The sequence below is a fragment of the Gobio gobio genome (genome assembly GCF_949357685.1).
Source record: "Gobio gobio genome assembly, chromosome: 25".
Taxonomy (NCBI): Eukaryota; Metazoa; Chordata; class Actinopteri; order Cypriniformes; family Gobionidae; genus Gobio; species Gobio gobio.
The window spans coordinates 42,116,009-42,131,338 of record NC_137121.1 but is presented as its reverse complement, the minus strand read 5'-3'; the positions used below and the strand labels follow the sequence as shown (position 1 = coordinate 42,131,338).

General features: G+C 45.7%; 1 protein-coding gene across 2 annotated transcripts in view; it reads right to left on the bottom strand.

The window, feature by feature from the left end:
- Positions 1-4,691: 4,691 nt before the first annotated feature.
- Positions 4,692-15,330, bottom strand: part of ano1b (anoctamin 1, calcium activated chloride channel b) — a 59,429-nt gene continuing 48,790 nt past the window's right edge. For both annotated transcript variants that reach the window (XM_079809165.1, XM_079809166.1), the window contains 5 exons: positions 13,053-13,237; positions 12,878-12,983; positions 11,613-12,711; positions 10,342-10,999; positions 4,692-5,169 (listed from right to left, as the gene is read on the bottom strand). In XM_079809165.1, coding sequence (XP_079665291.1) covers positions 12,487-12,711; positions 12,878-12,983; positions 13,053-13,237 — 516 coding nt within the window. In that variant the 3' untranslated portion in view covers positions 4,692-5,169; positions 10,342-10,999; positions 11,613-12,486. The remainder of the gene's footprint in view (positions 5,170-10,341; positions 11,000-11,612; positions 12,712-12,877; positions 12,984-13,052; positions 13,238-15,330) is intronic.

Here is a 15,330-nt window from a genome sequence, read left to right as displayed (position 1 = left end):
GGCAGGGAACATGGGTGCATCTTTCCACTGACCAATGTGAAGATGTAAATCATTTCTTCAATCTGCATTCCCTCTCCACTGCACTCCGGCACAGCGATCTTCCCACCTTCATCCGGAATGCAGAATCACTGACAACATTCAGAAGTCAGCTGAAAACTCATCTCTTCCATGAGCACTTAACCTCATCTTATAAAACAAAACAAACAAAAAGACACTATATTTTTCCTCTATCCCCCCCTATTCTAGCTTATGCTACTCTAAGGAATGTCCAAAGCTTAGTATTTCAGGCACTTTTTGTGATTTTTCGTCTCTTCAAGATGAATGGCTTCCTGTATTCCTCAGTTGTCAGTCGCTTTGGATAAAGGCGTCTGCTAAATGAATAAATGTAAATGTTATTTTGTTTGTAGTGAATGTTTTTTTTCCCTTACATATTAAAGTTGATTTGGCTGCACAGGGTCTTGATTGTACAAAAATATCATGCATGTCAAGCAGTTCCTGCATATCGGCTCTAGGGGGCAGTGGGTGAGGAGATATGAGGTGAGGCAGTGATGGAAGAAATGGAAAAAGAATAAAAATTGACCCACATGTGTTCAAAGTGATCCACGACTCTAGTGTCTTTTCTAAATAATACACTCATTACTGAGATAATTCTCTTGGGTCCTCCACACTCAGGCAGACTTCGGAGACTATAGCACGGCTAACACTTTGCAGCCATTTTCTAGTTTCCTCTAAAGGGCATAGTTCACCCCTCCCTTAAAGGGTTTCTTTATCTGGGTCTATCGTCCTTGGTTCTAACCTAAGCTGTATCCCAAATGACGCACTATACACTGTACTTATGCACTATGTACTTATACACTATGTACTCAACCGTGTAATGTATGAACTTTACATGGTTATTTTGTCATTCATCATCTGAATCTGGAAGCGCCCCCTCCGCTACGTAATTAAAGCTGCAACAGTCGAGTGCATGAAGTGTCCAACATTCCACACTTCGTTTTTTTCCGTTCATTTAGTGCATCATCCGGGTATTTAAAGTGCACTTTTTCTTTTTGGAATTTTCAGTGTGGACACACTACTGACCCTATTTATACTTAAAACCATTATAGAATAGTGCATAAGTATGCGGATTGGGATGCACCTCTAGTCTAAGTCGGGGATCAGTCTTGGATAAATATTGGCCTCCCCTCACTCTGAGGGTCCTCAGCTCCTCAGGGAACCCATCTCTGGTGCGAAGTGGTTATTGCCTGAGCTTTGCATCCCTTCTCACTGGTCGAGCACCTTTAGATCAGGAGTGCTGGCAGACATTTGACAAGACAATGCTGTTGGTTATTTATAATATCTTAAAGATGAACACACACCTCGATTAATTACGAGCTGTTAATCATGGTAACATGTTTTTTTGACCCTGCCATGTTTGATTGTTGCTTTAGTTACCACTATGGATAGTTAGAATGACCTTAGCTGTTTGATCGTACATGGATATAATAAACCTTATCTTTTGTGATAAAAAATATCATTAGATAAAAGTTCATATATAGAGTAGTTACTGGTATTATTTATTCATAAATTGTTGGTTACATTAACCCTAGGATTAATCAACTATCTATAGATTAATCGATTCAGTTGAAAAATAATAATTTGTTCCAGCCCTAATTAACACAGTCCAGATTGTTGAAACAAATATTTCCAGTGACCGTCTGCAGTGAGTTGGAGTTCCGTTCTGCATAAATACTGTCCACAAACACAGACGAGGAACAAAACTCAGTCCACTCCAGAATCATTATTAGTTTGATGACAACAAAACTGTCTGAAAGTGTCAATGAAAAAAAAGAAAAACCTGGAAAATTGTGGGAAAACTTGGAAAAAGTGTGTGTGCATGTGTGTGTGGGGGGGTGTTTTACTGGTGATTTCTTGTGGAAATAGACACATGAATGTCCATTGTAAGCAGTAGAGGGCAGCAGAGCATCACTGATGGGCTCATTCTACTCCTAATATGAGCTCTTACCACTTCACCTGTACTGAGGTCAGTTTTCAGAATCACAATGAGATTTACTGTCAAGTATCTCTACACACACAAGGAATGTGTCTTAGTGACAGAAGTACACAGTAGACAAAAATAGACAAGTATGTGCAGATCTGTTATATACAACATTGCCAGGGAATGTGAATAATATTTATGCTATATTGAATAAATGTGTGTAAATAGTGTTGGTATTGCACATGTGTTTATTTCTCAGTAGGTAGAACATGAACTGTTGGTGAGAAAGATGGCCTGAGGAGAGGAACTGTTCTTGTGTCTGATTGTTCTGGTGCTGGGCAACAGTTTAAAGAGGAAGTGACTGTGATGTGAAGAGTGATTTCCTGAGCCCTTCTCCTCCCTCTGGATGAGGACAGATCTTAGAGAGAGGGAAGAGGAGTACCAATCATTCTCTCAGCAGTCCTGTAGTCTTCTGAGCTCTGATCTTTCATTCTTAGCTTTATTCCACTGAGCAAGCAGAGTACAAACAGTGTTTTCAAGTGATGACATTCAAAATACTGAGTCAACATAGTATAGTGTTTACTTGAAATGAGCAATTGTGTTTATCATAAGGAAGCCAAAAATCATGATAATAATAATTGATAATAAGTATCAAAATAGCTTTATATTCCACAGATTATATTCATTCATGAAGCCTTGGAACACAGAATTGGCACGATCTGGTATTCATAGTGGCCTGTAGGTTTCATAGATGCGGTCTTCCACTCTTCCCCTTCTGGATCTGAATGAGGTTGTAGACGCTGCAAAGGTCCAGCTTTGTGAAGCCAGCCGCTCCTCTTAACAGTTCTCGGGTTCTCAGCTGAAGTCAGATCGATAGGGCTTTCAGTGATGGTTGGATATGCCTTTGGATGCTCCTGGGATGATCTCAGCAGTCAATCACTCCAGAATCCAGAGAGTGATATTCTCTTGCACAGACTGCCCACCTTGACTGGGCCTCACACTGACGGATAAGACTTCTGCCCAGAGGTTTGCCAATTATGAAGTGTATTGTTACCAGGTTTTACATCAGGTTTTTTTCATGGAGGCGGAGCTCGTGGCAGAGTGCCCCGGAGATGAAGTTACCTGCTAATAAGTCAATGAGATCTGGAAAAGTCAGAGATACACTATATTGCCAAAAGTCGCCAACTTTCTGCAGAGTCAAGAGCTCCAGACCTCCAAACTTCTGTGGCCTTCAGATAAGCTCAAGAACAGTGCGTAGAGCTTCATGGAATGGGTTTCCATGGCCGAGCAGCTCATCCAAGCCTTACATCAAGGCTCATAGATTCATATATACTCATAGAGTCATTAGCAGGTATCTTCATCTCCGGGGCTCTCTGCCACAGCCATATCACCCTGTAGCCTAAGACTAGCTTCCCACTGGAGCTAAGCAGGGTTGAGCCTGGTCAGTACCTGGATGGGAGGCCTCAAGGGAAAACTAGGGTGCTGTTGGAGGTGTTTGTGGGGCCAGCAGGTGGTCCTCATCCTGTGGTCTGTTTGGGTCCTAATGTCCTAGTATGGTGACTATCCTCCAGATGTTAAACCGAGGTCTTGACTCTCTGTGGTCATTAAAAATCCCATGTCACCTCTCGTAAAAAGGGTAACCCTGTTGTCCTTGCCACATTCCCTCCATTGGCCCTCCTAATAATCCCCATCAACTGATCATCCTCTATCTCTCTCTCCTCTCCACCTATAGCTGGTCTGTGGTGAGCACACTGGCTGCGTTCATCCCTGAATCCTCTCTGAAGTGGGAAATTTTTCTGTGAGAGTGTAACCTGGCTGGCCTGTTGCCAGATCGTATCGGCCCACCGTAGCACTCTCCCGTTGAGCAGGGAAATCATGGAGGAAATCGAGGAAATCGAGGAAACCTGCCATGTTCATGAGAGGTCTGGCCTTCTGTCAGGATACACCAGACTTGGAGAGAGATAGAGTTAGAGTTGCCACCCAAATGCAGGTATTTATTGAATTCGACAATAGAACACCACAATCTTGACATGTAGACTGTAGACTAACAATCTTGTAATTTACAGCTGTGCTTCTCAATCCCCCACTACTGCACATTTTAGACGTCTCCCTTATCGGACACAGCCAGCTCAAGACTTGCAGTCTATACTAATGAGCAGATGAGATGGTGGGCTGCTCCAGGACAGGTTTGATAAGCACTGCCTTACAGGACTTTGGATTGGAGCACAGGTAAGTCCAAATCGAGGCCAGTCACTGAGTAATGGGTGACATTGAGTAGGATTCTGAGGGGTGAGATCCCTGTGTGTATGTGGAGGTAGAGCCTGGCATGGCCGTGACAGAGAGCGCACAATAATAGCATGAAAACTCATCTTTCCATTGAGTTGTCTTGTCTGGCTTTGGGTTGTTTTACGTAAAAACAACCATGCAGACACACAGTGTGACTCTAAGAGCCAGCTCTTTTAATGAATCAAATCTGACTCCTTTTTGGTTGTTGTTACATTTAAAATTAATTAATGACATCCTTAAATTAATCAAAGATGGTATAATCCGTCTCAGAGAATATTCAAACAAAATTGCAGCTGTCCGGCTTATGAAGAATCTGACATTACAACCCACCTACAGTATACATAATCACTTATTAAATTACAACTAAATGACCAAAAAAACGGTCAAACTATCAGCTACATGTGGGAACCGTCAGCAATACAAACTTGACAACTGAAGTAGACTTTATTTCTTTTTAGTGTTACATTACAGTCCACAGCTACACAAATCACTGAAGAACATTGTGTTTCTGGTTTAAGGCAATAAAACAGAAGATATAATTTATATGCGTTAATTTAGTAGACATATAAGGCAGTAAATAATAAACATCATACTTTAAAAAAACCAATATGATTGTTCTGCTTGGTATTTAAGACCATAAAAATATAACAGCACAGAAATGGTTTATCTTTGGAGTATGAAAGTTCATTTGTATCTTTACATGGTTCTTCGTGAGGCTGAGCTGAGTTTGCTTTTACTGTACAATCCATTTGGTGCAGAAAGTAAATGTCGATCAAACCCAGAAATCTCAGGACAGTGTACAGATGCTTTAGAAAGCTAACAGTCTAAGTGGTTTATTTCAGTGATTCCGTATAAAAGCTAAAACCTATCATGGAATTTATGGTTCCCTTTCGAGGGAACTCGCACTGCATCGGGACGACGCTTTGGGGATGCTCCCTTAGCATCAGCGAATCTGAAACCAGAATGCCAACTAGGCCAATCCGATTGGCGTGCGTGATGACGTCATTGTGACGGCATACCCGGAAGTATAAAAGGGGAGCTGGAACGTAATGGCGGTAGTTATTGCTCTTCAGCAAGCGCTATCTGTCAAACTGTCTGTCTATTTACTGTTGTATGTCAGTGAAAGTGTGTGATTGAAATGAAGTGTGAAAAAGTGAGAGAGTTCAAGCAGTGTGTGCATCCTTGCCCTCGCTACATGTCGGGCTCGGATACACACCTGCTGTGTGTGCACTGCCTGGGCGTTCAGCATGCTCGAGCGGCTCTCGAGGGAGCCGCTTGTGAGCATTATGAAAGCTGACGCTCAGAGTGCTCCGCTCTCGGCGTGAGCCCCGTGGATCGGTCCCGCATCCGCCGAGGCGGTGCGGCGAGGCTGGTCATGGGGCTCACGGATGGACTGTCAGCGGGACTGGGACTGCTGAGGCATTTTCCCAGTCTTTATCTGACAGTTCAGATGTTCTTCTTCCCCGTGTGGAAGCCCGCGCTGCGGCTTCTTCCCCCGGGGCGGAGGACGCGATGTGTGAGAGGTCTGATTCTGAGGAATTAGACGTACTCAGCATCGAGGCAGTCAAAGTCATAAGCACTTCTTAAATATGCAAGATTCCATCCACGCGATTGCTGGAAAAAAAAAGGAAAAAAAGGCAGCGCGCAGGTTATGGGTCTGCAATTAATGTGAACACACGCGATCGGTGTGCATGAGATACTGGTTGGCTTAACGGACGAGTCCGTATAGTAAAATAAATCAGTATTTGTCTGATATGGCTGCATTTAAGTCTGAGGATTTAAATGAGATATTATCTGACTCTGAGGAGTTAGATATTCAGTCATTTCAGACCATGTTTCACTGTATTGTGTGACACTGTTTGGCTTTTTTCTTGAGGGATGAAAGCCAATTGTATTATGACGGCTTGAACCACGTTGCTGAGGCAACGCGGGGTCTATGAGTCCGTATAAATACAAATAAAACAGTGTCGTCTGATTAATTACGGCTACATTTAATTCTAAGGAATTAAAATTAAATATAATCTAACTTTGAGGAGTTAGATATTCAGCCTATCATTCAGACTATGTTTCACCTTATTGTGGCTGCATTTAATTCTGAGGAATTAAATTAAAATATTATCTGACTTTGAGGAGTTAGATATATTTTTTATTCAGCCTATTATTCAGATCAGGTTGCACGGGTTTGGTGATTATGATGGCATTTAATTCCGAGGAATTGAGTGTCATGTTATCCGACTTTGATAAGTTGGATACTTTAATTCTGTCACCCAAGCGTGTTTAACTTGTGAACTGGATATTCATCTAAGATGGAGCCCTCCTGAAGTTGATGTCGTTCTCGCCGCCTTGTGGCCTGCGGGACACATCAGTTTCAGGCAATTGCTAATCGCAGTGTCCGCTCTAGGGTTGTGGCCCTGTTGAGCTGCTCCCTTAGATGAGGCCCCCTGCTGGCCAGCCCCCTCTCCCGGGTAGGAGCGATCGAGGTCGCCTCCCCTGTGGAGTTTTCGGGAATCGATGCTGTGTTCCCGCCGTCTAGTACGCTTCGGGCCACATCGTTTCCCCGTGCACGCGTGCTGCACCAGCCGCCTCTAGCAAGACTTGCGGTGGTCCAGCAAACGCGTACGCACACCGAAAATCTTCCTCGATTTCGCCCTGCCGGTAAGCCGCTTCAGGGGGTCGGGGAGGAGGCTCGGTTGACACCCGAGACCGGCCTCGAGAGGCTGGTTCCCTTAGCAGATTATCTCGGCGCATGGTTATGCCTCCGAATATATCAGCTTGGGGCCTGCGACTGTAGGAAGGGGCATACAGACTGCAGTCCGGTTACCTTCCCCTGAAGTTCAGTGGGGTGGTCTGGACGGCAGTGGTCCCTGGGCAGGTTCGGGTAATGGAACAGGAAGTTCACTCCCTGTTGGTAAGGAGGCCACAGAATGTGCTCCTCCGCCAGACAGGGAGTCCGGGTTCTACAGCCAGTACTTCATAGTTCCTAAGAGGGATGGCGAGTTGCATCCAACTTTAGACCGGAGGTACTTGAATCGTTCTCTGAGGAGATTCAGATTCAAGATGCTTAGCATTTCCTCCATTGTGATTCAGATCCAGTCTGAGGACTGGTCTGTCACGATGGGTCTGAAGAGGACGCATACTTCCCTGTATCCATCCTTCTGTGTCACAGGAAGTTCCTGAGGTTCGCTTTTTGGGGCAAAGCGTACCAATATCGGGTTCTTCCAGGCGGCCTGGTCTCTAAAATGAAGCTAGGCCACAGCATCACTGTGAAGCAGTTTAAGGCTGCTGGGGCTCATTGCGGCTGCGTCCAACAGAATATCTCTTGGCCTGCTGCATGAGACCCTTACAGTGGTAGCTGGGAATCAAGGGGTTTTCCTCGGGGGGGAAAACCATTCTGTATGATCAGGGTAACGCGCAGATGCCTTCGTTCCCTAGTCATATGGAAGAAACCTTGGTTTCTGTCCCAGGGGCCAGTGTTGGGAGCGTTCTGTTGCCGGTAATCCGTTTCAACAGGCGCCTCCCTCACTGGCTGGGACGTGGTTATGGGAAGTAAACCAGGTGGCTTTCCTTGAGGGGAAATCCATTCTGTATGATCAGGGTAACGCGCAGATGCCTTCGTTCCCTAGTCATATGGAAGAAACCTTGGTTTCTGTCCCAAGGGCCAGTGTTGGGAGCGTTCTGTTGCCGGGAATCCGTTTCAACAGATGCCTCCCTCACTGGCTGTGACGTGGTCATGGCGGCCGCTTTGCGAGAGGTCTGTGGGAGACCAGGCATTTCTCCTGGCACATCTACTGCCTGGAAATGCTGGCGGTCTACAAAGCTCTGAGGAGCTTTTTCCCGGACCTCCGCGGCCACCATGTACTGATACGGAGGTAAACCAGGTGGCTTTCCTTGAGGGGAAATCCATTCTGTATGATCAGGGTAACGCGCAGTGGCCTTCGTTCCCTAGTCATATGGAAGAAACCTTGGTTTCTGTCCCAAGGGCCAGTGTTGGGAGCGTCCTGTTGCCGGAAATCCGTTTCAACAGACGCCTCCCTCACTGGTTGGGGCACGGCAGGGGGGTTTGAGGTTGCGCCCTCTTTGCAGACTGGCGCATCACATCCTCCTGTGGTCCCAAGGGAAACTGTTGTCCATCAGGGCAATGTATGTCCCGGGGGTCCAAAATCAGGGAGCAGACATCCTGTCGAGGCAGGGGCTGAGGCCCGGGGAGTGGCGACTCCACCCAGAGGTGGTGGAGGCCATATGCAAGAGGTTCGGCCCAGTGGAAGTGGATCTGTTTGCGTCTCGAGAGACGTCCCACTGTCCACTGTGGTTTTCCCTCACGCATCCAGCTCCGCTGGGGCTGGATGCCATGGTGCAGACGTGGCCGAGGCTGCGTCTGTACGCATTTCCCCCGATTGCTCTGCTCCCGGGAGTCCTGGAAAGGGTCCGTCGACAGGGGGTCAGTCTACTTCTGGTAGCACCCCGTTGGCCGACTCGAGTTTGGTTCTCGGATATCATAGCTCTGCTAGCAGGTCAGCCGTGGGAGATTCCTCTGAGGAGGGATCTCCTATCTCAGGCGGCGGGTACGATATTTTACCCCCGCCCGGAGATTTGGAACCTGTGGGTCTGGCCCCTGAGGGGACCAGGTTCATAGAGGCTGGCCTATCGGCAGACGTGATAGAGACCTTACTCAGCTCCAGGGCTCCGTCTACGAGGAGACTGTACAGCTTCAAGTGGAATGTATTTTCCACTTGGTGCAGAGAACGTGAGGTGGACCCAGTTAACTGCCCAGTGGCTTCAGTGCTGGAGTTCCTCCAAGATCGTTTCTCTGCAGGGCTTACCCCGTCCACACTCAAGGTGTACGTGGCTGCCATTGCGGCTTTCCACACTCCTTTGGGTGATGGGCCTCTGGGTAGGCACCAGCTGGTTGTACAATTCCTCCGTGGGGCTCGGAGGATGAGGCCTGCGGCTCGGTCCAGAGTTCCAACCTGGGACCTGGCAGTGGTTCTCGAAGGATTGGCTGAGGCCCCCTTCGAACCATTGGAGTCGGCTGGACCAAAGGATCTGACCCTTAAGGTGGCTTTTCTCCTTGCCATTACCTCTCTCAGGAGAGTGGGAGATCTCCAGGCCTTGGCGGTAACGCCGACCTGCCTGGAGTTTGCCCCGGGAGGAGTAAAAGCCATCTTACACCCTAGGCCGGGCTACGTGCCTAAGGTGCCATCAAGGGTGGTCAGGTCATTGGTCCTGCAGGCATTTCATCCTCCGCCTCATGTGACGGCGGAAGAGGGGAGACTTCACCTACTCTGCCCGGTTAGGGCGCTCAGAGTTTATTTGGCGAAGTCTGCACAGTGGAGGAGATCACAACAACTGTTGGTGTGTTTTGGCTCACCTAAGAAGGGATTGCCTGCGTCTACTCAGACAATCAGTAATTGGATTGTCCAGGCGATTACCATGGCCTATCAGGTGCGCAGTTTGCCTTCACCTGTGGCCGTGAGGGCTCATTCCACCAGAGGCATGGCCTCTTCGGTGGCCCTTCTTTCTGGGGTCCCCTTGCAGGATATCTGCGAGGCGGCCGGGTGGGCTACCCCACACACTTTTATCAGGTTTTATAGCCTGGATCTCCCTACGACGCCTGGTGCTAGGGTGCTCCAGTCCTAGCTGTGCCCGGTTTCCGGCTTCACACTAGGGCAGGCGCTACCCTTCGGTGTGGCCTAGTGGGTACTCGTTCCCCAAAGCGTCGTCCCGATGCAGTGCGAGTTCCCTCGAAAGGGAACTGCTCGGGTTATGTATATAACCCTTGTTCCCTGAGAAGGGGAACGAGCACTGCATCCCGACGCCACACCTCGGCGCGCCTGGAGCGCATGCTTCAGAGCAATTACTACCGCCATTACGTTCCAGCTCCCCTTTTATACTTCCGGGTATGCCGTCACAATGACGTCATCACGCACGCCAATCGGATTGGCCTAGTTGGCATTCTGGTTTCAGATTCGCTGATGCTAAGGGAGCATCCCCAAAGCGTCGTCCCGATGCAGTGCTCGTTCCCCTTCTCAGGGAACAAGGGTTATATACATAACCCGAGCAGTTTTCAAGTCTGTTACTCTCTATGAACAAAACTGTGAATAATGTTCCACAAAGTTAATGCTTGCTCAATGCACATATAATGAATATCCTATCAAGCACCATTGAATATGAAAAGCGTCAAATGTACAAAAGAATTAAAGGCATTAGAAAAATACCATCATACAACGAATGTGAAAACGTGAAATATCAAGGTACATTCGATTGAAAGATTTAAAGGCTGTCCACTTAAAAGAAGCTTGGACGTTTCAAAATTCCAAAAAATAATATAAATGTTTAAAATGAATATTTATAAGTATCAGACTAGGATCTAATTGCATCGTGACTTCTGATTACATTTTGACATCAATTTGTTCTAATAATTGAAATTAAAGTTAAAGAGTTGTCTAAAGATCCTTATGATTTTTCCCATATTTAGGCTTTGTTAAAAATTAAGGATGGGCGATATTTCCAATCACATAAAACTGCAAACAAAACAACCAGAACCTTAAGGGTTGAAATATTAAATTAAATATCATGTTTCAATCATAACATCTAGCAGCCCATTTTATGGTCAAAATGGTCAATTGTTAATTTGATTGATAAAATGTTCATAGGCATGTATAAAAGCGGTTCAATTAGTTTTAATGTGATGATTTGTTTAGAGCAGGGGTAGGCAAGTTCAGTCCTAGAGAGCCGCTGTCCTGCAGAGTTTAGCTCCAGCCCTAATCAAACACACCTGAACAAGCTCATCAGTGTCTTCAGGATTACTAAAGCCATAGATATCCATAATAAAGGCTAGATGTCTCGTCCGCACTGCTGGCCAATGGAGGTCGACGTCCGCGCCTGGCGGCCATTTTGTCACAGTCAGCTAGCTCACTCGTAACGTTGTATTTAATGGTGCATGTACTTTTTAAATAACCATAACTTGCTCAATTTTATACAGATTTTCAAACTGTTTGGTTTGTTATAAATGTCAGAGATGTAGTTATGACACTGCATACTTATGAATAATTATTCATAATTTGTTCAAGCATCCAGAATTATAGCCACGTTAATAATGTTTGTAAGAAACCAAACCATTTGTAAATCCGTCAAGATTTCAGCGAGATAAGAGTATTTGTGTTCAGATCACTCACCTTACATCAGGAGCCCGCCAGAAAGCTTGCCTGTGACAAGATGGTCGCCGCTGATGATGCTAGAGACTCCGCCGTAAGACATCTAGCCTTTACTGTGTATATCTATGACTAAAGCTACAAGCAGGCGAGGGGTTTTAAGAGTCAAATTCTGCAGGACAGCGGCTCTCTAGAACCGAACTTGCCTACCCCTGGTTTAGAGAATCAATCAGTAGCAATAATTACTCATAGGCTAGAAACATACTCAGGTATGCCAGCGTGAATGCTTGGCCAACTCATTGCAAGCATGTGATTTCGTACCGTACTTACTGTAACGTTTGATCTTGGTATCAATCTGGGGTGATAGAGTTACAGTGTGTTTTTATTTCATCAGGGCTCCTCGAACATTACAGGCAGGTAAACTGCTTTACACTGATGTCCGGCTGAGAACCTGCTGCATTATCAATCACTCTCGAAAGCAATGATGCACGAACTCAAGCTCACGTAGCCAGAAATGTTTTAGAGTATGAGTATGTTTCGGGCCTTTGCTCTTTCCCAGCCAAACGGGAACATTCTCAGAACATTGGCTAATGTTGTGGCAAGGTTCTTTCAAAGTTATCTGGTCTTTAAAAACGTTCTCAACACACTTTCGTCTAACGTTTTTTAAATGTTACTTGTTTTAAAAAAGTAACGTTCCCATAATGTTTGAAGAATGATACAATGGAATGTTCCCTTAACGTTCACACAACCAAGAAGAAACATTTTTAAAACATAACTGTAAGTTTCGAATGTTGAGAGAACATTCCGAAATAACATTTTCATAGCTTAGTGGGAACAAAACGTCCTTAGAACATATTTTGTCATTAGTAAAGTTCATGGCAGCTCTGGCACATTCGTTGAAAGAGAACAACTGAATATAATAGAAAGAAGAGTTGCGCACACAAATCAGCGTGAAGAACTGTACAATGAAGGCAAAGGCAGTGTGCACTGGCGAGAATCTTTCCTTTAGACCTAACGGCACGTCTTCGTCAGGGGAATGTAAGGACAGGAACTCTGAGGCAGCTGACGCGGTCAGTTGTTTTTGCAGGGCGTGTGCGATATGGAGCGCGAGCGCGTTAGAGGACTGTGGCGCGTCTCCTTACTCATCACGCCGTCCTCGGTCCGTGTCTTTCCCTGCTCCTCCTTCATGAACAGATCCATCATGAGGATCTTCTCCTTGTGGATCTGCAAGCTGATGTCTTTGGGGATATCTGGGATGATCCAGTCCACAACATCGCTCATCAACATCACCACATTCTGCACACATAAATCACAAAGTTCACCAGAACTTAAGCATTTAAAAAATGTCCGTTCTGTCTGATTTGAGCGACTCATTTTTTCTCTCTTTAGGAATCTTTCAAGGTAGAGCTGCCCTGATACTGTAAGTCTCGGACAGATGAGCCTTTAGATATTAGACACTCACCTGAAAGACAATGACAAATGCTAGTCTGGCTGCCAATACCGCCCAGAACTCTTTCGAGATCTCGTATGGTGTCGGAGACCACGGAGGCTCTCTGTAGTCTTTATACCTGGAGGAGAACATCATTAAACGTGTGTGGAGTGTTAATGGAGCCGTTCTAATAGTGAGCACTCCATACCTGCAGATGTTCACACGGAAGCCCAGGTGGAACGGATCCACAGGAGCGGTGCCGTTCTGGAAGTGACTGACATTGAAGTAAGACAGCGTGTGGTTGACAAAGCCGTGCATTGAGCCGTCTGGACTGTACATGTACTGATAGACCAGCCTTGGAATGAAGTCTGAAGTGAAGGAGATCACAAACGCCTGCAGGAAAGATGACGGGTCATAAGACGTTTTGGACGAAGTAAAAGTTCATAGATAGAAAAATTCATACATTTTGAAAACTGATGAACTGATGAATCATGATTAATGTGTAGAATCTTTAGCTTTCAGAGTTTTACAGCAGGCGATGTGACGTTCCGAGTATATGTGGAGTAAGTTGGACTGTTCTGCCTCCACTTTCTAGTTTTAGTCTGTTAATAAGCTTAAGTGAAATCTAGAAAAAAACATTTTGTTGCACAATCATCACTTACAGTACAATTGTGTTTGTCGGGAGATATCTCTGGATCGGATGTGAGTATGACAACAGCTCTTCAGAAACTCATATCAGACTCCTAGTGCTACGATTTTAGATTTTAATGGTATTAAAGGCAGGGTAGGTGTGTGAGCAGGTGTGCAGAGGTAAGTTGACAGGCAGGTAGGACATCGTAGCATTGCATTCGGACTGATGATTGGACAAACATTTTATGGTCCTGAGACTTCCACAGACGGCATACACTATATCGCCAACAGTATTGTGCCGCCCCTCACTGAGTTCAGGTGTTCATGGCCACAGGTGTATAAATCAAGCGCTAGGCCTGCAGACGCTTCTAGACACATTAGTGAGAGAATGGGCCGCTCTCAGGAGCTCAGAGAACTCGAGCGTGGTACTGTGATCGGTGGACACCTGTGCAATAAGTCCATTCGGGATATTTCCTCACTACTAAATATTCCACGCTCAACTGTTAGTGGGATTATAACAGCCATGAACAACAGCAACTCAGCCACGAAGTGAAATCACAGAGCGGGGTCAGCGCATGCTGAGGGTCACAGAAGTTGTTTTTCAGGGGTTAGTTCCAGTGAAAGGAACTCTTAATGCTTCACCAAGACATTTTGGACAATTTCATGCTCCCAATTTTGTTGGAACAGTTTGGGGACGGCCCCTTCCTGTCCCAGCATGACTGCGCTCCAGTGCACAAAGCGTCGCTCCATAAATGAGATGAGCGAGTTTGGTGTGGAGGAACTGGACTGGCCTGCACAAGGTCCTGACCTCAACCCAATAGAACACCTTTGGGATGAATTAGAGCGGAGACTGAAAGCCAGGCCTTCTCGTCCAACATCAGTGCCTGACCTCACAAATGCGCTTCTAGAATAATCCCCATAAACACACTCCTAAACCTTGAGGAAAGTCTTCCCAGAAGAGCTGAAGCTGTTAGAGCTGCAACTCCATATTAAATCCTACGGATTAAGAATGGAATGGCGTTAAAGTTCATGTGCATGTGAAGGCAGGCGGCAGAACACTTTTGGTGATATAGTGTATGTGCATGTTTTCATATTTAGACCACTTCTATTATTGATTGGTATCAGGATGTGAAGAGAGTTTTAACCTGTATAAGAAAAAGTGTTTATAGAAATTAAGCATGACCTGCTGTGTACATGTTGAGTAGACTCTCTCCCTCGGTCAAAATCAAGGGGTTGATGGACTGTCCAAATAAACTTCCATCGACCACTTGATGAAGTTGGTTGCACTTCAAAATGGCGGTGGGGATTCCCCCGAGGGGAAGTGCTCAGGGAAGTTTGCCAATGCATGTCTAAAAGTGCAGAAACTTCCAGGCCAGTGAGTCGGAGCTAAAATCTCCCGGAGTAGTGTTTGAGACCTGATGGACTATAGCCTATTTGGGTTGTAATTGTTTCTCATGGGGACATAAGGTAATTTCAGCATTTACAGGGGTTAGTCAGTGATTTTATTGCCGCCAGAATCCAGAATGTTAGTGTTTTTCTTCAGCCATCCTCATAAAAATTCTAGTCGAATTACAGTCAAGCGCCAAGGTCGGGAGGTGATTTAACTGCCGTCTAAATCATGACATCCTTTTGAGGGATAAAATGCTAGAAAACCATTTCAAACCATAATAGTTAAATAATAAAATAATACATATGATCATACACTAATCAGGCATAACATTATGACCACAACATTATTAATATTGTGTTGGTCCCCCATTAGCTGACCCGTCAAGGCATCAGACCAAGCCACCTTGTTCCTTTGCGCCGTGGTCCAGATCTGATGCTCACGTGCCACTGTTGGTGCTTTGGGCGGG